This window comes from Sylvia atricapilla, chromosome 3, assembly GCF_009819655.1.
Source record: "Sylvia atricapilla isolate bSylAtr1 chromosome 3, bSylAtr1.pri, whole genome shotgun sequence".
Classification (NCBI taxonomy): Eukaryota; Metazoa; Chordata; class Aves; order Passeriformes; family Sylviidae; genus Sylvia; species Sylvia atricapilla.
Genome location: NC_089142.1, coordinates 105,234,481 through 105,262,348, shown reverse-complemented (window position 1 = coordinate 105,262,348; position 27,868 = coordinate 105,234,481). Strand labels below are relative to the sequence as shown.

At 40.9% G+C, this 27,868-nt stretch overlaps 1 protein-coding gene across 6 annotated transcripts in view; it reads left to right on the top strand.

Annotated features, from left to right (window-relative positions):
* Positions 1 to 27,868, top strand: part of MACROD2 (mono-ADP ribosylhydrolase 2) — an 861,715-nt gene that overhangs the window by 752,625 nt on the left and 81,222 nt on the right. For all 6 annotated transcript variants that reach the window (XM_066316515.1, XM_066316514.1, XM_066316518.1 and 3 more), the window contains exon 9: positions 21,799 to 21,880. In XM_066316515.1, coding sequence (XP_066172612.1) covers positions 21,799 to 21,880 — 82 coding nt within the window. The remainder of the gene's footprint in view (positions 1 to 21,798; positions 21,881 to 27,868) is intronic.

The following is a 27,868-nucleotide window of genomic DNA, read 5'->3' as shown; positions in this document are numbered from 1 at the left end:
AATTTAACATCTAATCTTCAGGAGGTGTGTGTTCTGGCACCTTGCAAATGGATATTAAAATATTTTGGCCTCTCAGCCTAGTACAGCCATGCAAGGGTATAGACACAAAAAGTATGTTGAGTTATTTTTGATGTATTTTCAGTACCTTATAATTATGGATGATTTCACATCAAATGTCACAGGGTTTTTTTTTAAAGTGAGACAGAGCAATCTAAGAAACCTCAGAAGAGTGGTGTAGGATGTTTTTTAACAGAGCCAATAATGTGATGACTAAAGAGATGGTGAGCCCAGTAAAGCTACCAGCCGATATCAGAGTGAATGAGCTGCAGACAAGGTGAGACAGATCCATCCAAAGCTGCAGCAGCACAACTAATCCATAGGCTGAGCATCAAAATAACCCCTCAAGTGACTTCACAGCCCTGGAACCGAGGAGTGTAAGGAGTTAGGAGTGTACCAATGTCCTACTGATTAAACCCCAAGGTTTAATCCTCTTCTCTGTGTTCCTCCAAACTAATTTTTTTCTTGTCCCTTTTTCTCGTACTTGATTTTTTTCCCCCAGTGTCCCCACTGTGGACACCGCCACCTGGCTTTCCTGGTGGGGATGTGGAGCCACATCTGCCTGTGGTCGATCACACCAGGCACTAACAAAGTTTAGCAAGCAGAACATCCAAAGTGGGGCATCAAGGTCCTCTTAAAACTCTTCCATTGGGCCTCCTTGTGAAGAATGGTAGTGGAACATGTTGTTTAGGCGTCTCTCTGGGGCAGGGAGCTAAAACATTAGAAAGGAGACTGGAGAACTTCAGGAGTCCTTGGTGGAGATTGGAGAATTTCAGGAGTCCTTGGTTTATATCCTTGGTGGATATAAACCTGTTCGTAAGGCTTGTTTGGAGGAAAATTGCAGATGGAAGATGGCTGCTGAGCATTTTGAGGTAAATTGATGTATTGGGGTACTTCAGATGAAGAAAGTAACCAACACAGCAAGGTCTGACTGCTTTAGAAGTCAGGGGAGTCACAAGGCAGTGGCAGGGATTACAGCTTGGACAAGACTTCAGGGAACAGAGCAGTGCTATGAACAGCCTCCTTGAAAGAGAAATGATTACTCATAGTACACAGTAAAGGATTTTGGGGGGCTAGAAAGACTAAGGGATAGGTAAAAGGTGAAGTTGAATGAGGAAGCCCTTGTGCACAGGGCAGCCCCAACACACACATGCTGGAAGGATCACATGCCATTTGTTTTGGGCTCCCACCACGGCAAGGAGTCATTAATCTAGACACCTGTAGTTCATATTGACTGTGCATAGCAAGGAGCAGAACGTTGCTGCTTGTAATTAATGCTACTTAACATGTAAATTTATTCACAGAGCCAAAAACGAGGTGAATGTGTATTTAGGTTGGTACTTCAAATATGGGCAGAATGAAGTAAGGAAGAAGTGATGTCATCGTATTTATGGGAGCTCGTTATAGAAATGTGTATTTTCATAAAGTATCAGAGGCCCAGGGAGAAGGCAGTACCTTAAAAAGATAAATGTACCTCAAAAAGATAAACGTACCTTCAGCATGGTGTTCAATCCACGCTTTTACTTCTTTTCCCCTCAGCTACTTAAAGCCCACTAGAAACTGTCCTCATTAGAGTATCACTTGACAGCACATCAAGTGGTTTGCTTACAACAATGGGATTTTAAAAGGAAGCTGAAGTGTAAATCTTCAAATTAAATGAATCTGCCAAAGTCGTTCAGATTATTTCATGAGTGCTTCTCAGTGAAAGGAGAACACAGCTAACTCAACATGTAAGTGTTAGTGTCTGGAAACTGTACAGAATTATTTAGCCTATTAGCCTCTTAACCAGGTGCTCCTTGCACTGAACCTTATTTTTTAAGCTCAGGCTGTGCCTAATGTTTACCTGGAGGTAATTGGGTAATGTTGTTAGATGTGGAGGACACCTGCTTCTTGCTTGGACTTCTTCTATTTCCAGGCTTTGTCATACTAACAGCTTGTCAGAGAGAGGCATCTGGAATGTGATTGTTATTGGAGATGGCTGAAAGTTTCTGTTACAGCTTTTTTTTGTGTGGAAGATGGGGGATTTGCTCAAAATTTGTGGCAGGTATCTTTTTCTCTTAGTTAAAAGCAGAATTCTTTGGAAGATGCAGCCTCCATTTCTCCTGGGTCGTTTTATGCCCGTTTTTTGGGCTGAGAAATTTTACCTTGAGATTTATAGTGATTTATAGGATGAAGCTTTCTCAAAAGAGACAATGCTTTACAAGAGGACACTGCTTAAATATCTGTCTGTCCCCAACATACATTTGCCTTCATTACTATACATCTAGGAAACTTCCACATTTTTCAAGACTTGTAGCCTGAACCTATTTCATGTTTTTTCACCATTTGTAAAATACATCTTTATTCTCATTAATTTATCTTTTCCAGTCCATATTTATGCTCATTTTAATCCGGGCTGAAAGAATTCTCAGCCCAAAAATCAGAGCTGTTCTTTCCATCAGTCCAGCCCTTCCTCTGGCACATTGTGCTGCTGTTTCCAAAAATACAGCTCTCTTCTGCTCCCCTTATGTGTCTGGAATAGTCTTTTCCTTTGTATGCAGCCTGAGCCCTGTAAACATGGACACGGCAGGAGTCCTTTAATAAATTAGCTGTTAGCACATTCAAAACTCCTAAACGATGGGGTGTTTTGCTGCAGTGAGGGAGGAATTTTCATCAGATCAGGAGCTGCTATCACACTGGGAGCTTCAGCTCAGGAAACTGCCACTAGTGTTATTAGCAGCAGATCCCTGGCATGCCAGGGGAATCCTGAGATCAATGCTTAACCCTTCCACTGCCCTTGTTCACTTAATTGGTCATCCAAAAAAATGAGCATGAGAGAAATCCATCCATAGGCACTGTGCAGAGAATCAAAGAGTTTTCTCTGATAACAGAGTCTCCATCCTAGAAATGCAGGCACTCTAAAGCATTATTTTAGTGCAATAGCCTTTGGTACTGAGTCAGAGCCAGCAGCAGGAGGTCAGCATGGACACCCCACATATCTATGTTCTATATGGGGCTTTTATTTCCTTCCCTAGATCTTAGAGCAGCTCTAAACAATATGCCAGTTGCATTGGAGATGATGTAATTGTTGGAAATGGATTCCTGCAGGATTATAGGTGTGATCACAGTGCCTGAGTCTTGACACCTGTCTCAATAACAAGTCCTCTCATTGATTTCCCTTTATGTTGAGGGGTGAGGTGATCAGAGGAGATGGATATAGATATTCCCACTTCGATAAGGGCTGGTTAGAGTCTGCTGAAAATCCCGCTGCTTTGGAAGAGAAAAATCCTCTGTTGCTTTCCAAGCTATTAATCTGTTTGTGATTACTCTAATAAAAATACCTCTAACTGTTCTTTAAAAGCATTGTCATTTATAGGTTTAACCACATAATCATCTCCCAATATTTGCTAGCTATTTTTGCTGCCTCTCATTTATTTAAACATTTTGCCATCAAAGACTTAAGTGATGCATTCAGATAGTGGCCACAGGTAGTTGCTTTAACAAGAGAGTCACCAGAGAAATTGCTGTTTTCATACCAGCTTGGGATGACCATTCCCTGTCAGACTATTAAGAAAAGCAGCGTCATATCAGGGTAAACCTCACCACTTTCAGGGGAAATGATGGAAATACCAAGCAGGCAGGAGTTTAGCAGCAGAAGACAGGAAAAAAAAACCACAAACAAAAAAACCCCACCCCAACTATTTCTTTGTAGACTATCCAGCTGTGCATTAGGTATAATATTCCTAGGAGTGGTTGCCTCTGTAAATGGAAACAGACGGGGGAAAAGGCTGTATGCCTGCCTAACCTCTGCTCATGCTAATGAGAAAATCCTTGGCCTGGCTTCAGTCAGTGTTGCTGTTTTTCTTGGAAGGCTGGCTGGGCATCTTACGTGGTACATAATGCACAATGTCTGCCCGAATATGCTTTATGGAGTGTTTTGTGTAGATCTGTTCTTGGAGATTTGGCATTGTCTGCAGGGCTTTCATGGAACAGGCCTTGAAAAACAGCCATCCTCAAAAAAAAAAAAAAAAAAAAAGAAATAATAAAACCACCAGAAAGCAGAGACCCAAACAGCCTCCCAACACACCGGCTTTGGTAATTCAATATCACCACCCATTCCTTTGCTCTTAAATTGATGCCTTTTGGCCCTTAAAATCATGAGCCAGACAAAAGAAGTAGAAAGGACCCCACAGCTTGAAAATTGAAGCTATTTTGGCCTCTAACAAAAGCCTTTGTTTCGAAAAAGAAAAGATATTTGTTAAACTACTTAAGGAGTTAATTTTCAGGCACTGAAGGCAGCTTAGATACAAAAACCGAAAAATAAAAAAAAATGTTAAAACAAGCATTGCAAGATTTTTTTTTTTCCTGTCAGGAAATTAAAACAGTAGTTTGTGGATGCTGATTCTGATGCAGATTCAGTACTGAAGAAGAAAGTGGCCCAAGGGGCAAATTCTCCACCCTGCACATCAGCAATGATCTTCCAGTTTAATGTGTGGTTCTGCCCTTTCCTGTTTTGAGGTTTATGTGAAGAGAATCATGCAGGGGGCTGGGCTGGGGTGGGGAGGAGGAATGTGGGCAGTGTGTTCTGCCACCTTTTATTATTGATTTCCCAAAATTAGAAGTCTCTTCCTAATAGAGAGGAGGCTTAAAAGCAATCAATAGTGTTTATCTTACGAGGGGATAGTTCAAACTGCACTGAAAAGAGCTGTAATTCACCCTTTCCCTTTTTACTGATCCTCTCAGTGCATGCTGCACAACAGCTCTGAGGTTTAATGCTGTAAATCCCATAATTATGCACTCCCCAAATATGTTAAAAATAATATAAGTGTGTTAGGCATTTCTGGCTTTATCTCCCTCCTCCAGTACTCATATTCTGTTTGCAACTCACTACAACATAACTATGTGATTTGTATTGAAAGGGTTTTTTTGGATTTTTTTGGTTCATTTCACTTTATTATATTTCAGCAGAGCTGTGACATCCACTTAGATATCTTTACTGCAATTGTTTCCTGATGAGATCAGATTGCCACTGTAGATACAGCACAATAACAAGTACGGAAAAATTCACCTTGCTTTGTTTTGATGAGCTGCTGTAGCCTGGCTTCACAGGAGAGGAAAAAGAATAAAAGAAAAGGAAAAAAGAGAAAAGGAAAAAAGTAAAGAAAAAAGGAAAAAAGAAAAGAGCAATAAAAATTTAATCAAAATAGCACTTATTTAAGGTAGAATGAACTTCTTAAATAAACACAACAAGTAGATTGTTCTAAAAGTTATGATGGAGCAAAAAACCCTAAAAAAACTCCTAAAAACTGTGATTTGATTATTTATCTTATTTCAACAGAAATCACATTTTGGTTCTTCTGATCAAACAATGTTTTTAATGGCTACTTTCTGTAGCTTTCAGGCTTCAAAACCTGTCAGTGGCTGTACTATTTATTGAAAAACAGCATTTTCTTTTCAAGTTGTACCAATGGTCACTGAAGGAATCCTATCTGCAACACCTCCAGATTCACCAGCTCGCACCCTGGACCCTCAGATCAACCAATTCACACTCACAGGAGTTGGCAACAGGCAATATGATTGATTACCTATAATCAATTATAATTGGTATAATAATTACCTTTCCAGATAAACCCTGATAATAGGTCAGGATGAAACCTTATATATATAGGAAGCCCCACAAAGGCTTCCAAGGCCACAGGAAAAATCCTCTCAAGATTATTTTTGGGTTTTCTTCAGCCTTTTTTTTCTTGGTGAAGGAGGAGTTAGGGTAGCGACAACTTTGTGGCTGGGAGCTCCAGCTGACTGCAGCTCCTTGGCTTGCTCCATGCCTGGCAGCGTTGCAGCAGCAGGTTCTTCATTTCACTGGAATTGTTCCCCAGTGCAGCATTCCAGGCTCCTGTGAAAGAGCCTCTGCAGAGAAGGGAAGCCTAGAAACACACATCCAAGTGGCAGCACATCCTGCAGCACGTGGCAAGAAAAGTGCAGCAGAAAAAAAAAAAAAAACCCACCTCATTTCCAGAGCTGTTCCTTCTGCTGCTGCTTCAAATCATCAGAACTGCTTCTTCCAGTTTCCTGGAGAAAATGAAAATCCAGGAGAAAATCCACAAAAAGAAAGATGGTGCCTCCCTTTTCAGCACAGTAAAGAGAAAATATCTATTTAGCATTTATATACAGGCCTGTCTTCCACGGAGGCAGAAATGTGCAATGGTGATCACAGGTGAGCCCGGCCCAAATCCCTTCACAATTAAAAAAACACAACTGAGTTCAGTGTGAACAGATCACAACCAGAGCAACCTTGCAAATTGTACTGGGGAGTTTCAACCTCATCTGCCCCTGCTTTGGTGTTTTTGTGGTGTTCCTCAACTTCTGAAGAACGGATAATGCAGTCTTATTGTTGCCAACTCTTGTGATACTTGATGTTTCTCTGAAAGTTTGAATTTTGAAGGCTTACTGGACAAAGATTTTCATTTTTTAAGCTGTTTCACATATGCTTTTAATATGTTCTAGTCTTCTGCAGCTAGAAAACACAGGTGAGAGCATGACCTGAGCTCCTAAAAGCTCAGAAATGACAAGGCAGAAGAGACACCCACATTTATTAGTTTGTGAAATTATGTGATTTTTTTTAAGCTGTCATCATGATTAAGGCTGTAAATATGGTGTTTACAGCCACAGTATGTTTTTAGTTCTGCAGGCAGCACAGAATGAACAGAATGCTGTGTTAGTCCCACAGAAGTTCAGTCACTCCAATAGAATTTCTTGGTAGGCAGAGTTGCCTTCTAAGGAGGAGGATGCCATCTTCATCCTGCACAGTCACTGGAAAATAATAAAAGTCTTCCTCCCCCAAGGTAGTATCAGCTTGCCACTGATCAAGAGGCAGCTCAAACCATCAGATGACATCCCTTGAAAACTGGTGTTTTTAGAGATGGCACATTTGAAATGTTACAATTATAGGACTTCCGTTATCTGTATTATAAATCCATATTTTAGAGAGTTGCAATTTAACCATATACAGTCACTGTGCTGTGACACTTGGCATGAAAATCACTGCCCTGGAGGAGATGTTTTTATAAGGGGAGATGTTTGAGAAAATTGATTTGACTTTTCAGAGATTTAGACATGTTCAACTTATCTCTCAGTACATTAATCTTACCATAGAAGTGAAATTTGAGTGAGTTACCAGACACAAGAACGTGGAGCTTTGGCTGGATAGGACATAATCAACAGCAAGTAATGATTTAATAATTTGGTTTTGAGGAATGATGTAAAAGCAGTGACCTGCTGTGTAGGTTTTAACGTGAGACTACTGAACGTTGTTGGAGCCAGAAGCTGAATCAGGTGGAGTTGTCTCCAGGATCAGCTTTGTGGATGGTCCAGGCGTGCTTGCAAGCAAATCACAAGTAACAAATCTGAAAGCAGCTGCACATAGGCATTACAGTCATGTCCTCACTGGGTGGTGTGGGAAAGTGCCACAAATTACCTTTTCTGTGACAAAGTAAAGGGTGATTTTTTTCTCTTGACCCACCAGTGAGTCAAGAACCCCCTGACCTCTTGGTGCTCAAGGTTGCAGAGAATCATGGTTGCAGGGAATAGGTTGGAGTTATTAAAAAGAGGTGCCAGATAGACTCATGTCTCTTCTGGGACTTAGTTGTTGGAATTTAAATGGTTTATTTACTGCCTTTGCATGAGGTGTGCTTTTATTCTTTTCTTTTGTTCCCTGTCCACCTGCAGCAGATATACAGCTATGTAGAGAGAGTATTACATAAGTCTGTAGCTTATTATTATTGAATAATGTATATATCTGGAATGCTGACAGTGCCATATGGATTTTTTAACACTAAGAATTACTGAACCTTTGGAGCAACTGCATGAAAGTGAGGTGCCAGGTCAGAGACTTTGCTGTGGGAAATTGCTGTAGCCCTCCAGGAGCCACCATGACTTGCACCAGCCCAGCCCACTGTGTCACAGCAGCTGACTCTCCTCTGCCTTCCCTGCTCTCTCCTCATTTCTGTTTTAGCGAAAATGAGATGATGTTGCTTTCTGAGTGGGAAAGACTGAGAGCTCGCCACAGAGCCAGAATTAGAGCAGGAGCTAAGCAATGTTTTGACAGGCTGGGAGCACCCTTCGTTTTGAGCATGGGGCGCCTCAAGGCTCAGCTTGGCCGTGCAAGTCCTGCACAGCCACTCAAGATTATTTTTGAGTTTAGTTACATGATGCTGGGAGCTGCTGTGGGATCTCTCTGTGTTTACCTTATGGATAAGATATGCAGTGTAGCTGCCCCTCCTCAGAAAAGTTTGTAAGCTGACACAGTAAACCCTGTAAAAGGTTTCATCTGTTCCAAGCCAGTCAGTTCCCATATCCTTCCTTTCTTTTCAAAATACTCTACATTAATTTCTCTGTTTCAAGTGGAGCAAATCAGGCCAAACTTTACAGAGCAATGTTGACCACATCAGATATCTCCCGCTCTTGTTCTCCTTTCTCCCTTAATTGGGGAACAAAAAATGATGCTGAATAAATACACCTATCAGTTATCAAGGGTGTAGTAGGGGGAGTTGTTAATAGAGATGGGTGCAGTGTGTTACAGACAAGGCTCTTGAAAACTCTTTAAATCTGAACATCCGGAAAGACTTTCAGCAGAGAAATTCCTGGCTAGGTTAATCCCGCACAGACTAATTTATATTATGGATAGGCATGTGTTTAAACAAGTATAAGGCATGCATAAAATATGTCCTGATTTGAGAGCTATAACAGGGATAGTGTGTATTCCAGGAAGCTGGAAACATGGGGCTGACCTGTTCACAGGTGGTACTCAGGCCAGCTGTAAGTCATCACTGCTCCTCTTAACTAATCAGGAGAATGATGTAGTTTTATTGGTTTCTGGTTATTTTAGACTTTCCCCTGTGAATGTGATCATGGAGAAGCAATTTTGTGCAAGGCAGAGATAGCCAGGCTTCTTTTTTTCAAGACAGACACAACAGATGTGCTTGTGGGTACAAAACATGATCCTTGTGAAAGCTCTCTGAGAGAGAGAAAGAAAGGGAAGGAAAACTCATGGTCACAGCATCTCCTCACTGACAAAGGCTAGAGGGGGAGGAAAAACAAACTCTAGTCAGAGGGAGATTAGAGGGAAGCAAATCACAGCGATGATAGGGAGAGATAATGATGACACCATCAAGTTCTTACATAATCACCTTTCCACGTGATCTCCTTTTCACCAGGAGGTCAGTAAATAATCTACAGCTCTCACAAAGGTGAAAGGGAATCCCAGTCCTGTGTTACATCCATTACACCTGCTGCATCTTGCACAGGTCAAAGAGAATGAGTTAAATCACAGCTAACACCAGTGAGCCACTTCTCAAATGTTTTGTGCAAATGAGGAGAATGCAATAAAGTGTTTACACTCTCTCTAGACAAAGTAAATTACAGAGTTTTGAAGGACTTGTGTATACCTGGTATATATTGTGAAGGACTCAGTAATGAATGTGTTGCAGAAAATTCCCAGCTGGAGTCCAAATAGGACCATTTAAAGATGTTTTACTGAACAGAAGTGCCAAATCTCTAGGTTAGGTTTTGGCAGTGAACCAAAAATACTTTCCACAAGAAGTGATTATTATGTATGATTCATACAGTGTGTCCACATGAGTGAAAATAACACTGCTTAGCTCTCAGTGCTCAAAGTGCTTTTACATTTTCAAAGTGCTGTGCACACATTACTTAATTAATGGAATAAAATAAGTTACAGTTTTATGCATTTAGCACTGACATTTTGACAATAAATGGTTTTGGAGACTTTATATGCATCAGTGCATTTGAGCAGCTCGTATAAATTGTTCTGATGTTCTCAATTGTATCTGAGCAGTATCTTAGTAATTTAGATGCATTTTACCCTTATGATGAGCAGATAGAACGAAGGTTATCTGTTGATAGCAACATGCCATAAAAAAGGCAACTTCTTGTCCTTTTTAGTAAATCATAAATCTGCTCACTTGCTCATGCTCTGCAATCCACAGTAGAACTAAACACACTGGTGGAAGTCAAAATCCACTAACAGCCATTGTTAGTGTGCAAACTGCAGAAACAGAGCTCCATCCAGAAGATTGATTTTGTGGAATTGGTATACCAAATGTTAGGCACAGGGACTTGATAAAGTGCTGGAACATCTGCTGGCTGTTTTCAGAGGGCTGTCAGCCTATTACCATCTATTAAAATTAATTTTAAATTGATTCCTTAGAGACGAATCTCATTTTCCCCCTATCAATCCTTATGAAAAGTGCTGGCATACTGTGGACATTTATATCCTGTTGTTTGGTTGTTTCTTTTTTCTGACCAGCCTGTACCAGAGTTGCAATATCCTCTGAGGAAGGCATCTGTCAGGCGTTTCAAGCTGCCTTAATGACCTTTTACATGAAGGTATTTTGGCTGGAGTTGCTGTCCCAGCTCACAATGCCAAATCCATGATTATATGTGCTCTCAAGAACAGATCTTACTGGTCCCAGCCTCTCACAGCTAGAGACATCCCAAAAGCAGGCTCTTTCCTGCAGCCATTCCACAAGCTGAGCCAGTTACAATCTCAGGTTCCTGAGTGTTTGGGAATAAGTATTTTACATCCAATTTGTCTGGCTTTCTGCTCATTGTTCCTCCTGACATCCCTTGTGATCAGCAAGAAACATGCAGAGGTTGCATTTAGGTCATGCATGGAGATTATTTCAGGATGCTGGGAATCAAGCATTTCAAAATCTTACAAAGATAACGCATCTTTCTGCAGCCACTATTTAACAAAAATGGCATTGTTTTGTTGAATCTGTCTGAGTGTTTCAGGTGCAAATAGGGTGTACCTCTAAATATGCAGTAAGAAAATGGTCCTGAGTTGGTCTCATTTTTGAAAGATACACTGGAGTGATCATCCTGGGAATTGAAGTATTTTTTCTAGCAGTACTGGAAATTTAACAGTATCCTTTTTTGTCTGGTTCTGTCTTTTTCTGGTGGCAAAAACATTATCTCCAGTATTAGAATGAGACACATACAGTATTTAAGAAAATCAGTCTTTGTCCTTGGAAAATGGTCTTTAATAGCGTGCATTAATGAGATTAATTTGATCTCTAAATGACAAATAACTTAATCATAAAACATTTTCTTCAAGGAGAGAGATTAGGTAATATTTACATAAATGAGATTCTGTACAGATTTTAGTAAGGCCGATGGTTTCAGAGCTGTTTCAAGTTATGCCATGTGGAATTTATTCTTGGGAAAGCAGGTCTGTTACCCCTTCACTTTGCTTCCACAACAGGAGTTTTAATCACCCCGTTGGGTAGGAATTAATGATTTTCTACACTAGTGTTATCTCTACCCATGCTCTTCTCAAACAGAGTCTCTATTGAGGTGTTGGGAGCAGAATTTGCAGTACATTGCTGCAGGTTAGGTGAGCAGGTTTCATCCCCTAAAAGTGCAGCTCTTTTGACATCTGTTGAATTTTTGGAAACCTGGATGTAGTCAGACAAAATTGGTGTCCAAGTGCTGCTGTCATCTTCCCAGCAGGGTGGGAAACATTTGGTTGCACTGACCTGAAACCCCTGTGAAATCATCAGGCTTTGGATGAAGAGTGACAAATGTGAACATGAATGGAGGATGAAGGTGAGAATGATAAAAGAAGTGATAGCAAACAAGGGAAATACTCAGTGGGAGTTTTCTCCTGGACTGCTCTCATTTACATTAGGTTTGAGAGACTTCATCAAGTCATGTATTTTGAGAAGCTTTCTGAGGTGAAACTTCCTGGGTTTCAGATGCTTACATAATTTTATACGTGGGAGTCATCTGTCCTCTTTTGATGAAAACACTTTTAAAAGTTGAATTTTAAACCAACTTTGTAAGATCCAGCCTGACTTTTTTTTTTTTCTCAATAATTTAGAAAATAACATGAAAACAGCTGGAAAGCATGCCAGCCCCTGAGGTGGGGTTTGCTCAGCCTCAGTGAGAAAATTGTTGCAGAGTTTAGCATGACCACCATTTTACCCTGCCTGTAACAGTGCACTTAAAAAAGTTGGTTAAACCATCATCATCTTCCAGGATTTGTTTCTCTTGCCTTTTTTCTGTAGTTCAACTATTGTGCACCCTTCAGGAGCCTAAGCAGCAGCAGCAGGGAGCTTTGCTTTCCAGGACAATGGATCCCTGTTGCTTTTCCTGCTGCCTCCTCCTGGCACTGGCTCTAGCATCCAAACTGGAATGACTCATAAGTTAGCCACTGGAACAGTTTGCCCAGAAAAATTGTGGATGTCCCATTCCTGGAAGTATTCAAGGAAAGGCTGGATGGGGGCCTCATCAACCTGGTCTAGTGGGAGACATCCCTGTCTGTGGCAGGGGGGTTGGAATGGATGATCTTTAATGTCTCTTCCAACCCAAACCTTGATTTTTTTTGGATTCTCATACCTGTTTGAAGTGTAAGAGGTACCATTTTACTTAGTCTGTCTGTGTGGTTTTAAGTCCTGGGGCTGTTTTGTGTTCAGAATCTTGCAGCAGCCACTGGGATAATGGCAAGGAGGTGATCACATTTCTGTGTTCAAGCATAATTTGATTTTAGAGTGGTGGAGTCTGAGCAATTAGTTCCGATTGTCCTGCTGGCCCTGGGAAGGAGTGGGAATTTTATCAGTAGATATTATGTGATACTGCAACAAAATTGGCAAAAAACATCAAAACCATGAGATTTTTCCAAAGTGACACCTCAATCCAGCAAAGAGCTGGAGCACAACAGTCTTGGGAATTAGCCTACCACAGGTTCACTGCCCAGGCAGGTTTAGGATCCTCGTAATCCTAGGGAACTACGGAATATTCAAGTCCAACTTGTACTAAAAACATAGCAAAAAAACTGATGTTGTAAGGTAAAATGTGATGCAAAAACTTGGCTTTTGGGACCACAACAGCCTGCTTGATTGTATGCCACAATTCCATCTTATTCAGCGGTGCTCCACAATGAGGGTATAATGATAACTCTAAGTAAGCTGATGATTTATCTCCTCCATAAGGCACGGTTGTTGCAAAACTGCCTATCAGATATTTTCAGAGCACTATCCTTCACAAGCCCTTATTTAATGCAGTTATATTTGCATGCACACCCCTCTCTTCCCATTTGCCATTTGTCACTGAGATAGCAAATTACATTCATCAGAATCCATTCATTCCCCCGGTTTCGCTGAATACAGGATTATCTCGGCTGTGTCAGCTGCCCTATGACTGGGAGCTGTGAAAAATGGAGGTTGCCTTCACATATTCCAAACCTGTATCTTCAAAGGACAGTAGGCATTAAGCTGGGAAAGATTAATGGGCTTTATGTCATCGTGTTTGTGTGGCACGGAAGTGAGTTGTGCAGATTGATGGATATCTTGGCAAAAACAAATGCATTCTTAAACTACTCTCCTGCCCCTTCCCTGACAAGTTTTAGTGACCATCAAAAGAAATGTACTGAGAGGCTCCCTTAAATCGTAGGCTGGTTTTGCAGGTTTTTTCGCCTTTAGGAAAATGAAAAACTTTTTTTGTAGTTGAGAATGAAACCACACGTGGACTTATTAAGGACTGGTTATTTTACAGCCTGTGTGTGTTTATATTGCCACTACAGGACTGTCACATCTTATTTGTCATATAATTGTGCAGTAGGTAACTGGGATATACACAAATGGCTGACAAAATTGTGAATTCCTGTGAAAATGCTGTTATAATTTCTTGTTTGAGATCCAAGTTGAGTCTTTAGGACAGTCATTCTGCTTGTGAGGCAGATGCTTTGTTCACACACAAAAAGTAATACCTCAGCACAATGAAGGCCAAAAGGGAAAGCTCTACCTGCCCTTGAATAATGCACTGTATTAAAAAAGTACTGAAGGTGTTCACAGAGTGAATTCTCTCACAAAGAATAAGTAACTTGTAAAAAACAATCAATGTATAAGGGAAAATGAGTTATCAGTATTGATTCACAGAATATATGGATGCACTGAAAAGATATTTCCACCAGAGGAAAAGCAGTGGCGTGCAGTAAAGCTTGTGAACTTTGCATGTGCCCATTGATGGGATTTTCTTTTTTTTTTTTTTTTATCTGTAGCATCTTTGGTCAAAAGAGAGCAGAAGAAAAAACCCAGGGTTCTACTGTACTTCTGGTGTTCTTGTTTCTTTGTGACCTTGGACACATCAAATCTTCCCCTGGCAGCAGGGGTCTGTTGGAACTGTCACCAAACTGGCATGCTGACCTGTGCTTGGGAACTGTGGGTTAAAGGGGTTCTCCACTGGAAAGTTTTATGGGTTTTTATATGTTTCAGTTACGTGGGGATAGGCTCAGGCCACGGTGATAACTGCACAGGTGTGTCTGGTACCTGTGGGATACTGGGAGCATCAACAGCCCTCAGCTTTCGAATATGACCAGACCTGTAGAACCAGGCACAAAGGACAGGGAGAGACATTCTGGCCGTATTTTGAATTTTTATTGAGTTTCACTGTTAAATGTGTTGCTACTTCATTTTGGTTTAGAGGCAGAGATTGCTGCAAAGCCTTGTGTACTAGGATGTTGTTTGTATTAATATTTTAAGTTGGTAGTAAATTTGTGGTGGGGTTTTTGTTTGTTTTGGTTTAGTTTTTTTAAATTGCCCTTAGACTTTTAGTTATCTTTCATTCCAAGCTAAGTGTGTGTTCGATCATGAAGTAGGATATAAAAACAGTAATAATAACTTTCTGTTTTTTAAGTGCAGTAGGACCTCCATAGAAACCATTCACTCTGTGATAGGCATAAATAATTTTATAATTCGTAAAATTTCTATTTTTTTTCCTTCAATGGCTAGCTAAGTAATATGGTGGTTTAAGTAAGAGTTGCTTCTTCACACCTAGTCCTACACAAGTATTTGCTCTTGATGCAATATCGTAACTCTCCATTAATACCATTACTTGCAAGAGGTTTGCAGTGATGTGAATTTTTATTTAGGCTTTTTCTTTGGGTTCCAAAGAATCCCCAAATTCAAATCCATGAAAACCAGGGAGCAGTGTCCTGAGAGAGTGCATTTTTTTTCTGGATTGAAGGGTAATCCAGAGATGTCCTGTTTGCCTGAAGCTGGGCTCATTTGTATGATTGCAAGGTCAAGTAAACACAGCGTGCTTTGGCTCAGGTCTGCAAAAGCTGTGCCAAGAGAAATGCTCTTAAGGCTAGGTGAATAGCTTTGTGAACATCATCACACAGTTCGTTGATTGTCAAATTCACCGTATCACCAGTCTGACACCTCTGCCCTGCTTAAATCCTGTCCTGAGGATGAAGGCAGCACCAAAGCTTTCTATTTGCCATAATACGTGACTGGGGTTCTTTTTAGGAGTAATTCTGCAGTTATAGACCATGATGTCATGCCAAAAGGAGCAGACAGTCAGCTAGGCTTTATGCTCTAATGGTTCCTGTGAAATTAGTAATAATACCAGGAGGCTGAATTTTAATTTACGGTGCTGTGAAATTAGTGTTTATGGGGCCTAAAGCGCTCAACTTCAGAAAATGTGTGAAAACTTCTGGCCTCAACCCTGCTGGTCTCCAAAGGGAGATGCAGTCCTCTCTGCTCTGTTTGGACAGGCAGGCTGCTGTCTGGACAGCTGGCCAGATGTTCATGGTGCTCAAGGAAGGCAGCATCCCTGGCAAAGTGCATCACAGCTGCTGGGAGGTATATGGCAGATGGCTGTGTTATTCCACGAAGCTGGTATTCCCATCTGCTGGTTGCAATAGGATTACCAGAGGATCAGATCAGGCAGAGGCTGGGCTGAAGGGGAGATGGTCAGCATCAAGAGAGAGCATCATCTACCAGTTTTTAGTGGGGCAGAACCAGATGTTGGTCTCTGTACTTCTGTATGTGGCCAGTTCAGTGCATCAGCCCAGTTACAGGCAGAGAGGAGCTGTCAGAAAAAGAGAAAAGATAGGGGACTCTGTCAGAAAAAACAGCAAAGGCAAATAGGGTACCTGAAGAAAAGCAAGACGGCGATATGAAATTTAGAACAGTAAACTGAGCCCTTGTCACAGAAACAGAAGCGATTTTACATCATATACAGGGACCAGCTCATAGCCTGGTCCTTGAGTGCATTAAAAATCTCTTGCTCCTTGTTGAGCTTCTCACAGTTCAGAGATTTTGATTCTGTGAGAGCATGCCTTGGAAACCTGGCTTAGGTTGTTTTGTTCTCACTGGTCTCTACAAGGTAAATTTTGCCAGGCAGTGAAAGCTGACAGGGCTACCCATGCAATCATGGTCCCAATGAAGGAAAATGTTCAAAATCGTTGAATCATAAGAAAGTTTGGGTTGGGAGGAGCCTTACAGACCACCTCATTCCAAACTCCCTTCCACGGGGGTCTTTTTAGACCAGGTTACTCAAAGCCCATTACACCTTTGAAGGTTCAGAGCTCCTCTTTTACAGGCAAATTGACGGGTTCAAGCAGCTCTGAACTGTGACTTTTAAAGATACCTTTGAGAAAGTATGTAACATTTAAGGTAATGAAATGTCTCCATCAGAAGGAGTTGAATTCTTGAGGAGGCAAATGTTCTGTCTGGTGCTACAGAGCATAGGTGCCAATCCAAGCACACTGAAGTCAATGAAAAAAAAAATCTCTGTTTTGCTTCACTAAGTTTTGAATTGAATCCATGCAATTTTGATAAACTGAAAATGTTTCCTCAAGCTTCTAGTGTTCACTGTTGTCTAATGACAGTAGGTCCTAATGGGACCAGGCAGGAGTGTTTCATAGGAAAGAGATTTGCTACACCTCCAAAGAGCAAAAAGCTGCTTCCTTCTCTTTGTGCTATATTATCATCCATTTGATTTGGGATTGGGAAACATTTTTTGCAGGTTCTCATTGTTTTTCTATGATGTATTTTCTGGTAAGATTTAAGTGATGATGAAACTTTTTGTTGCATATAAAAAGCAGTCACTTCCTGCTAGAGAAATGTCTTGGTGCTGGAGTCATGCATGAAATACTTGGGAGTGCTGAAACACACTTGGGTTTGTTTTCCTTGCAAGCTGTTATTATGTTAGGACACAGGGCGGCAATGACTTGGAAACACTCATTATATGAAATAGTCTAGAAAGCCTTTTGATCAGTGTTCTGCTTCAGATCTGTGTTTGATATATCCAGCTTGTTGGCACTTGGGTATACAGACAGCTACACCTGTGAGAGCACTTGGCATGTCCTGTGGGTTGTGCTTGGCAGTAACTCTTTGAAGCAATGCACTGGTGCACAGCCGGGTGTCCTCTAGGCAGAGAGGGAAATGAGGCCAGGGGAATCACACAACCTGCCTGAGACCACAGCAAAAGGGCTGAGAAAAAAAACATAGATATTTTTGATGCTAAAATAAATAGAGAATCACAGACAGGCCTTAAGGGACTTTAAAGTTTATCTCATTCCAGCCCCCTTGCCATGGCCAGGAGCACCTTTCATTACACCAGGTTACTCAGAGCCCCATCCAGCCTGGCCTTAAACACTTCCAGGGATGGGACATTCCCAGCTTCTCTGGGCAACCTGTGCCAGTGCCTCACCACCCTCATTGTAAGCTATTTCTTCCTAATATCTAATCTTAATCTCTTCTTTTTTAGTTTAAACCATTTCCCCTTATCGTGTCTCTATATGTCCATGTAAGAAATCACCCTCTTTTTTATATGTACAGCTGTAAATTCCTACTACACAGCAGCAGCTGCATGCAGAGATGTGCATGTAAATGTTCAGTGTGTTCCCACACAGTGCAGTAGAGGGCAGAGCCCTTTAGGATGAGTTTAAGGGACCCTCAGCATCTTTCCATCATTCCTGTGCTTATCCCTAAGCACCCACCTGCCCAGTATTCCATGGAGCTCTCACAGACTGTCAGTGGTCTGAGTGAACTCACCCAAGGTGCAGCAACTCACCAATAAGTTGAAAACTCTCAGCATGCAAAGTGCCCTCAAAGCCACCAACTAACAAAACCCCAAAGATCAAAAACCAGGAAGAAATATTTTTGCTGTTTCCTTTGCACTAATGTCAGTGCTGCTGCTATTAGACCAGCTGTGCTTTTATACCCATACCTCATGAACTGAAAACGCCAGTGGAGATGTTTTCAGTTCATGAGATACGGCTGTGTCCTTCTAAAATTCTGGAGTTAGGGTCCATTCTACTGAAAAAAATGTTTCCAAGGCCAGTCTGAATAGAGCTTGGAGGAATCAGAAGCAGTGGAAAATTCTTGCCCACGATGAGGGAATTGGAACTCGATTACTGTTGAGGTCCCTTCCAACCCAAACCATTCTGTGGTTATAAAAAAATAGCCTAAGTCCTGTAAGCCCCACAGAAGTTTACTAATTCTTACCAGGTGCTGCTAACAAAACTACCTGGAAGCTGTCCCCATCAAAATTAAACAAAGCCTAGCAATGAAAGCAGGGCCCAAGGTAAAAAATAAGCAATGAAATGTACTCACAGCCTTGAGCTGTGAAGATGCCTAAGTGACCAGCTCAAGCATTTTAACTCCCTTCTTCTGTATACTGCAGTGCTCTTGATTTTTGGGGTTATTTGATCCACCTATTCTGCAAAGTGAGCAGAATTTAATCAGGCTCTGGCAGAACACGGTAGATTTTAATACCAGCCTTCAAAAAAGAGCTGTTGATCAGGGATGAGCTTTAATACCTTCAGCCTGGAACTCCTTTACAGTTCTGCTGCAGCTGAGTGGTGCTTGGTCAGCAGTGGAGAGGAGCTGGGCATCTGCAAAAGGAACTGGGGGTTATCTGGGCAATATCAGGGGAGCCCACAGGGGTTATTCCTCACGTTCTCTGAAGGGGTGATGTGACACTCTAATGAAGCTGGAATTTCCAGGCCACGTGTGAGGAGAGATTGCCTTGTCGAATGAAGGAGTGGGTTTCCTAACTGAGCCTCCCAAGAATCCTGCTGAGCTTTTGTGGGCCAAGCAGGCAAAGTAGGTTGATAGTCACTTGCATTAAACCTTTCCTCGTTGTAGCTGGAATGGGCGTAGTGAGGACAAGGCTTACTCTCCCCACCTAATCTCAAATTATTTTAGCTGGGGTTGCTAGATGAAATAGTCAGTGACTGGCAGAATGATAGAATAGGGGTTAATTTCAGATTTACTATCTGCCAACACGTGCCATTCAATCAGATAAACACAGGATTTCAGCTGTCATCACAGTATCTTATGCGTGCTTGAAAATAGAGCAGTTTTTCTCACATCAAGAAAAAATGGAACAGGTTTATATATAGGATGTGTATAATCAGGAGGCTAGAAATTTTGAAATAGTCTGCCAATTCTGGAGAGATTCCCTATTTTTAAATTAAGGAATTATATTAGAAGTAGTAGAAATTCTCATGGAGAAGTTTTGTCATTGCCAGCTGTACTGAATAAATAAAAGTAAAGGGAACACCTTGAGAAGCTGGACTATACAGAATAAGGCAAATTTCTGTAGGATTTTCAGCAGAGAATAGAGAGAGACTATGCAGAGACTCAGAAACTTCTCTGTGTGGGAATATCCTTCCTCCTCTGCTTTATACATTTCCATCCTTGCTCTTTTGTCTGTTCTGGTTCATTGGGCCTATCACTTTTAATGCTTGAAAGTCTGCAAGGCAGAGAGGGAAGATGACAATCAAGCAACACCCTAGCAATATCTTAACTCAATTTTCACAAGAAATGTAATTTAAGCACTCGCTGATTAAAGCCTCCCTCCCTCCTGAAAACACCCAGCTTAGGTAGAATCATAAAATAGTTTGGATTGGTAGGGACCTTAAAGATCATGTCAAATTTCATGTAGATAAGGTGTAACACTTCTTGGCAATGATGCTTTACATTATGAATATGTGAGTATGGAGATGAGTATGGCTTTTTGGCTTGAGCACATAACTAGTATTTGAGCTTTTTATTATATCCCTTTTGAAGAGTAGCTGATGCCACGGTCCAGAATACTTTTAAGATCCATCCTGGTTTGTTTATGAGGGATGCACAGAACAGCTTGGCTCATAACCATCATATGAACAGACAGCAGCAGGCAGTTTTCTTGCTGAAAAATCTGCTGATGGGCTGCCCTGCTCTGCTCTGCTGCCTTCTCTCCTGCTTACAAGCTTCTTTCTCCCCTAACACCAATGCAGCTTGTAGCTTCAGCCTCATAGAGTGTCATAGAATCAGTAAGGCTGGAGATCTCCAAGGTCTTCACGTTCAACCTTTGAGTGAATTCCACTTCTCCCATTAACCCATATTGAAAAGTGCCACATATATTCATTTTTTGATCATTTCTGGGAATGGGAACTCCATCACATCCCTGGGGAACCTGTTCTAGTGTGCAACCACTCTTTCAATGAAGAAATTTTTCTGAATATCGTACCTGATCCTCCCCTGGTGCAGCTTGAGGCCATTACTTCTGCTATTGCTAGTTGTGGTATTATGTACCTAGTCTGACCATTCAGGTTTTGTCATCACCTTTGGTTCTCAGATGTCTTTGTTAGTAGCTTCTGGTATTTTCCAGCATAACTGGAGCTTGCCTGCTCTCATCCCGTTCTGTATTCCACTGGGCTGTGCTGAAGTGAGCTCAAAAATGATGTCCTGAGCTGTTCAGCATTACGGTGTCTTTGAAGCCAAGGCTTGGACTTCACTTCTAAGACCAGCTGCTGCAAAAGGACAGCAATTTCTACTGAAGATAAGGCAAAGAATTCAAGTCTTGAGAGCATTCCTCTCACTGTTTCCCTGCAGGGGGGAGGCTTCGCCAGCACATGCAAGGCACTCTTGAGGAGTTCTGCTATGACAGATTGTCTTACTGCCCGTGGAGACACCATGACAGCATAAGATGCCAAATTTCCTGTTGCTTGGGCTTCATCCCTTTCTGGTTAAGCTCTTACACACTTCACACAAAGAAATGATTACTGAGTTGTAGGTCCCTCAGCTCAGTTGTAAGAGGGTCTTTTTGTTTTCCACAGCACCCCTCCAAGCTGGGTTTTGGCTACAGAGGCATTTTGTGCTGGGCAATGCAAATAAATAAAACAAAGGTATTGCAAGGCTGAAGTCCAGTGTGGGTGTTTTTCAGCCTTAAGGGCTTTAGATTTCTGGGTTTTGTTTTGTTTAGCTTTTTTATTATTTTTGGTCTGTTTCAGAAAAGCTTTTCACATACAGTGATCTCCCAAATAATTTATTTGAACTCATTGGTGGGTGGTGCATACATTATAGGCTGTGGTTTCATTGATATGCTCAGCCTCACTAAGTAGATGGCACATTAAATGTTTTATTTACCCTGTGCGCTACCTGTCATCTAATCAGCTTTTGTGTTTCTGCTGCATTCTGTTTGTATTATAGTGAGAATAAGTGGTTTCATGTAAATTAAAACCACATGAAACCTTTTAAAGCCATTTTAAAATACTAAATGGGTTTGCAAATAGGTTTGTCCGACAAGGATTGGAAAAAGAGCTCTTTGCTTACCCATTTACTCTTCTGTATGTTTATTAGAAGTCCCCATGTGATTTTTCCATCAAACATTGCATCCCAGTTCTCATCTGGAATGCCAAAGTCATTTATACTGTGCTCAAGAGCCGTTTGCATAAACAGGAGGCAGTTAACAAAGAATACAGTTGTGAGCTGTGATTGCAAAGGTTATATTATAAATTACAGCACAGATGTACAATAAAGCCAAGACATGCAGCCCTGTTTTCTTGTTTGCCTGGAGCATAAAAGCACATTTGCTTAAAAGTTTCTTTGCCTTTATCGACTGTTGTTGCCAATATGGATGATTGTGAGGCTTTCAACTGCGGATCATTTTGTTTTTTTACAGGTGGATCGTATCATCTTCTGCGTCTTTTTGGAGGTTGACTACAAAATTTTCAAGAAGAAAATGGGCGAGTTTTTCCCTCTAGGTAGGTAAAGTAATCAAGTACCATCCGACTTTAAAAAATCACGCAGAAAAAAACACAACAGTTGGCATCTTTTCTTCTTTCCAAAGCCAAATACCGAAATGTGAACTTTCTTAAAAGATCAGCTGCACACAGAGGCTCTGATCCTGGACAAATGCAGACATTTAAAAGGGGCGAACCATTACAACTACTTCTGATACTGCTTTTGTATGCTCAGTGCAGCTAACCTCTTCATTCCATGGTGTATGTGTATCTTTTCCCAAAACTTGGTACATGGCTCTGGCTCTCTTGACTCTTGAAAAGGAAATTATTTGCACTAATGTATACAGCTCCTAGTGTATATTGCTTTTCCATCCACTTTGTACACACTTTGGTCTTTCATTAACAATGCTGGTAAGGTTTCTCTGGGTCTCAAAAGATACCACAGGGGTTAGAGCCCAGCTGTGTCTGAATGAGGACTTTAAACTTGAGCTGTCCCTGTGTAGGGATGAATGGGAGAAAGATGGCTCTCACTGGAGCACTTGGGAAATGTTAGCCATTCATCTTGGATTTCACGCAGGAAGTTGCTTTCTAGATTTAAGGAAACGTGGTGGATAGTAAATTTGCTAATGCCCCTCCTCCAATAAGGCTGCGAGTTATTTTTATCCCACATCATTAGAAATCTGCTCTCTGTCATTTTATCAGCCCCAAAACTCCTCCCATTTTATTTTGCTTTGTGCTTATGCCAGTCCAACTATGCGTATGAAAAGATCCAGATTTTAGTGTTTTGTTTTATCTCCCAATACTCCCCATGCTGTCTGTCTAGTGGAAATGGCCCTGGCCTAATAGGAAGCAGAACTTTGGTGTCTTCAGAGTCCTGTTAATTTCACAGAACTGTGTTGTCACTGTAGCCACAGTGGTTTTTTTTTTTTTCCTTTTGCTTTGTCTCGTAGCATGGAAATTGTGATATTTTTGTCTCATCTCACTAGAACAAAGCTTTTTTGTAGATGACTTTGTAATTGCCAGTTTGCAGTGATTGGCAGCTGAAACTTAAAGACCTATTGAATTATTCAGGTAGCATTGAATGATGTCTAACCACTTAATAATATTTTTGTCTGGAGCACACTGAACATGCATTTCAAGAAGGTGCATTCATGTGTAATCCATTCATTGAGTGATTTTATTTCTTTGTCAGCATACCCAACCCAAAGGACAAAGGGGCAGTACCCTACCTACTGTTGCCAGCTGTGTTCCTGCCCTTCAGATTGAGAGGAAAACATAGCATCAATTTGCCAAGAAATCCAGAGTATTAATGCTCACTTTCATCTCTAAGGCCTTGGAAATCGTGGTGTAAAGCCTGGTATTGTTTCTATAAACATAAAAGCCACTTGGGTTTGAAATTTTGAGAGATAAGAAGATGCTTCAGAGCTGTAGCATGACAAGCCTTAAGTCAGAAAGACAGCAAAGTGGAAGATTAATTTAATTTGTTGGGGTTTTTAAAAAAAAAAACCTGACATTGTTGAACTCCTGTCTACAAAGAGCCTGTGCAGCTGGGTCTCATGTTATAGAAAAACATACAATTATTTTACACCACATTATGTAGATGATCTGCCATAGCATAGTTTTAAAAGTATCTTTATTCTCATGTATGTAAAGGTTTTATGATTTTTTTTTTTTTTTTGCTCAAAGTAAAATTGGGATTCTGAGATGTGGCCATAGCCAGGTGGTCATGGTAAGGACCCTCTAAATCCAGTGGTTTACATATGTGGCTATACAAAAGCTCATCCAAAATTTACAACTGTTCAGAGAAAGTTTAGTTCTCAGTATCCAAAATTTAGATAGGTTATTATAGGATAAGATATAGATTATTAAAATAGCTTAGGACCCATTTTCATAGACTTCTGATTGCAATTTTCTCATTTTCTCATTGTGATTTTGATATGCCTTAATGTTACTGGACATCTGCTGTCTGATTATCCAGAGCCTTAAAAGGAGCCAGTTTAGCTCTAAAACTTTATTCCTGATGCAGTGAAGGATTTCCTATGAGTGGGTCAGTAGCCAGGGATTCAGGATGTTTTTATTTTAGGGGGTTTTTTTCAGTGTCCTTAGATCTTCAACTTGTGAGGAGACAAGGAGAGGCAGGACTTTCTTCCCAAGTGACTCTCCTGTAATATGACTGGAGAAACGGTCAGTATCTGGGTCTCTCTTGTGGAGTGCCCTAACCATCAATGTACAGTCTCAGGCTTTCTTTGCCAGCTTGAAATACTCTTTTCCACAGGGTACCACCACTTCTAGAGATGTCTTCGGACATCTGAAGTCACCCCGTGCCAAACTGCCTGCAGGTGAAAACACCACCTGAAGGGCTGGATGGAGATCACCAGATGACCACCATGTCTGCCATTTGTTCCCTTTTTTTCAGATGTCTTGGGAATTGCCATCTACCTTTAGCACAGCAGACTTGGACAAGTTATCAGCAGACTGTCTTGCTGTGGAGTTATCCCATCTCTCTGTAGGGCTGGTTTCCTGCACAGAAGACTTAGCTAACATGGCTGTGTGTCAAGGAGTTAGCACCTACCTCTGCCTTTGGCAGTAAATTCCTGATATTTCTACCGTGGAAGAAATTAATGAAACTGGTGTTTTTGTTTTGGTTTAAAGGAAATCTATTAATTTAGTGAAATTAAAGTCTTTAAGGATAGGCTTGCCCTAAATTTAAATTGATGAGGCACTATCTAAACACTCACAGGAGAGAATAAAACTGAGGTATTGCTTTAAGCTTAGAGAAAAAACATCAAGGCATTTAAAAAGTGCATCTTGCATTCAGAAACATTGTGAAATATATCTACTTTAAAAGATGTGGACAAAATTGCTTAGAAAGGAGAATATATTCATGGAGTTATATACATAAATAGTTATTGCTTTAAACCCACTGCATTAATAAATCCAAAACTACATGCAAGTGCTTGAGCTAGTCAAGTGATAATGAAATGAAGCTAGAATTACACCTCAGTGCATTAGAGTAAGTGGAATATAGATATAGGGAAATTGTTCCATTAGTTGAACATATCATTAGGCCTATTTTGCAAGTGGAATGCCAGAGAAATTAGTCAAGTAATAATATTGATATCAAGACAACTGCCAAGATCCTTGTCATTTTCAAACTTTAAATGTATAGGGGGAAGAGACAGACCTCGAAGTAATGTCATGTCTTAGCAGTGTAGCAAAGTTGTGCAGTAACTGAGCAATTGTAACTGTCTCAGCATTTCTGATTCAATCTCAGTGATTACAGAACCTGAGCCAGAGCCAGCTTGCTCCAAGGGGGAACAGAGCACCACTTATCTTTAATTCAGACACAGGTTCTCAGTCAGTGTGTCCAGAAAAGTCCTGGTTTGGTTAAGTAAAGGGTTCTAGTCAAGGCAGAATTTTTTATTGATCCTTTGGGGGTTTGCTGAGAAGACTTTGTATATTCTAGCAAGAAAAAAGCAGTAGATAGAACAACCTAAGATGGATCACTGTTTTAATATATTAAACAGTGCCACAGTGATTTTTTTTTCTTTTTTATGAATTGAATCCTATCTCCTTGTGCAATGACGTAGCGCAGCTATTCTCCCTTCACCTGTGTCAAAACATTCTCTCTGCTTAAACTGAGAGAATGGCTTTCAGGCAAATAAAATATCTTTGCCTGCAGTTTTAGTTCTTATGAGTAGTTCTTATATTGCTGGATTCCTTGCTATTAGTAATAATGAGTAAGTTTTCTGGGAAAGGAACTGCTACTTAGATAATTTCTGCTTTTGGAATGCATTGTTTCTTCTAATAGAACTCTATATAGAGTCCAGACATTAGGTGTTACTTTTCTTGTTAACTATACATATTTATAAGACTTACCAGAAAATGGAACCTCCCTTGAAAAGCTAGATTTGCCAACATTTACCTTGGAGTAATACATACTTCTAGGATTCTACACATTGGAGGAAAATGAAGAGCATTTGTAAATAGTTGCCAGCCGGAGCAAAGTTACCTTTTTTCTTTTCTTCCTGTATTCTGTGTACACAAAGCTACTTAATATGTCAGACAGATAATCTTGTAAGGACCTTTGGCAAATGCTTATTTTTCATGGTGGCTGTCAAATATTATAAACGGTTTATCTTCAATTGTAATGCTTAAAGTATTTCTAAATCTACCACCTGTTACCAGTGGATTGGAGAGGAGAAACGTTTCTTTCTGAAAATGTTTTTTAGACGAAAATAATGCTATAAAAGAGATGTCCTGTGAAGCTGCCGCATCCAAGGTTATATTACTTCTTGCTACTTTAAACAGAGTAACAAAATTACTTCACTAAAACATTGCAAAAATCTTAGAAGGAAGGACATTTGCACTTTGATTAGGCCAGCTGACAGATGGAAGGTGCATGCTTTCAGACTCATGTCCTTTTACATCTTATGAAAGGATGCTGATCCCAAGAGCTTTTCTTTTTTTTTTTTTTTTTTTTTTTTTTTTTGCTGTTATCAATTGGTGCTAGGAAAAGGAGAGAGGGATTGCTTCATCTTGAGAAAACTTTCTCTTCCTTCTATTATAGGTTATGATATTTACTGCATTTTCTGCTTTCATCTTGGTTGATGAAAACACTGTTTCCCCTACCCAAACCATATGGATGAGAGCTACTGCCTTATAATAATTCTCCTATCACTTCAGGAGGGTGCACAGCATCCCGCTTGTGCATAAAATGTGCAAATATATTACAATTGCAGAGGAAATTCATTGTTAAGAGATCTCCCAGGCTTGGAATCAAATTGGAAACTGTCTAAATGGCTGAATGAAGGCCTTTGTATTAAAAAGGCCAATCTCTGCACTAATACGTGAGAGAACTCCTAAACAGGGGTTGTAATTTCTGTACTGGTGTTGAGAGGCATCTCTCTCCCTCTCTGCTTACTATGGCAGACTGCACTGGGGCTGAAGCATTTCTCTGCATGAGCAAAGGAGTCATAAGTTAGCCCTTAGCAAGTAATCCAGTATCAAATGGATAATTCAGCTGATAAATTTAGCCTCTCTATTTGCATTTGCAGCGTTCATGAGCCAATTCGTTTCCATAACTCATCACCTGAATGTATTCCACAAAATATTTTTCATGGCTTTATTTTACTCGGTGGAGAGGTGCCAAGCAGTTTACTGGAAGTGCCCAATATCCTTTATGGGAGGTTTCACCTGGGCAGTGATTTGCCTCATCAGTCACAAGGCTCTGGTTTTCTGACTGGTTCAGGCTGGAGTACAAAGGCCACCAGGGCTTGGGGCCCCACAGAAATGTCCCTTAGGAAGTAAGATTTGGGGGAGAGTCTGATATTTCTTTGGCTTTCTTCTCCTGATCAGTAAGGGCCATCATGAAGTGTTTGGTTGCAGCTGCTTTTCCTGTCCCTGTGCAGGTTTTCCAAGTTGTTGTTTTCATAGCTGATGAAGGCCTGTGATCTCACAGGATGAAACTGGAAGCAGTCAGACCATTGTGTTACTCTCTCCACTGCTTTCCTTCACGAAGATTGCAAGGTGCTGTTTGCTTCCCCAACTCCACAGTTCCAATGGAGCTGTTGTATTGGGTTGCTTGGGGGAACTCCGATTTCTCTGCCTCAAGAAACTTTTGTTTTGTCCCTTGGAGATCCTGTTTGGCTTTTCAGGTGATGCCTGTGCTATGGCCAGGCATCCCTTTTCAGAGCTGTGTATTAAGCCATTGAGAGCATACCAGGGTACCCCTTAGTGTTTATGCAGTCACAGCCATCCAGCCTGCTCTGGATTCCATGCCAGCATTTAACATTTCCCTCAGATTTCCAGTCCTGTTCCCAGTCTTGTGTTGAGGCAGGGATGAGTGAGGATTTTTTAGTGAGTGGAAGGTGGAAGGCAGCAGTCAGTTTGGAGAGGTTGTGGTGATGCCTTGGGAAGGCTGAGCTGGAACAGAGACTGGACAGAGCTGGAGAATAAAGTAGGGGTTTATTGAAAGGCTTCCAGGATCCACCTTGGGCAGGACAGGGC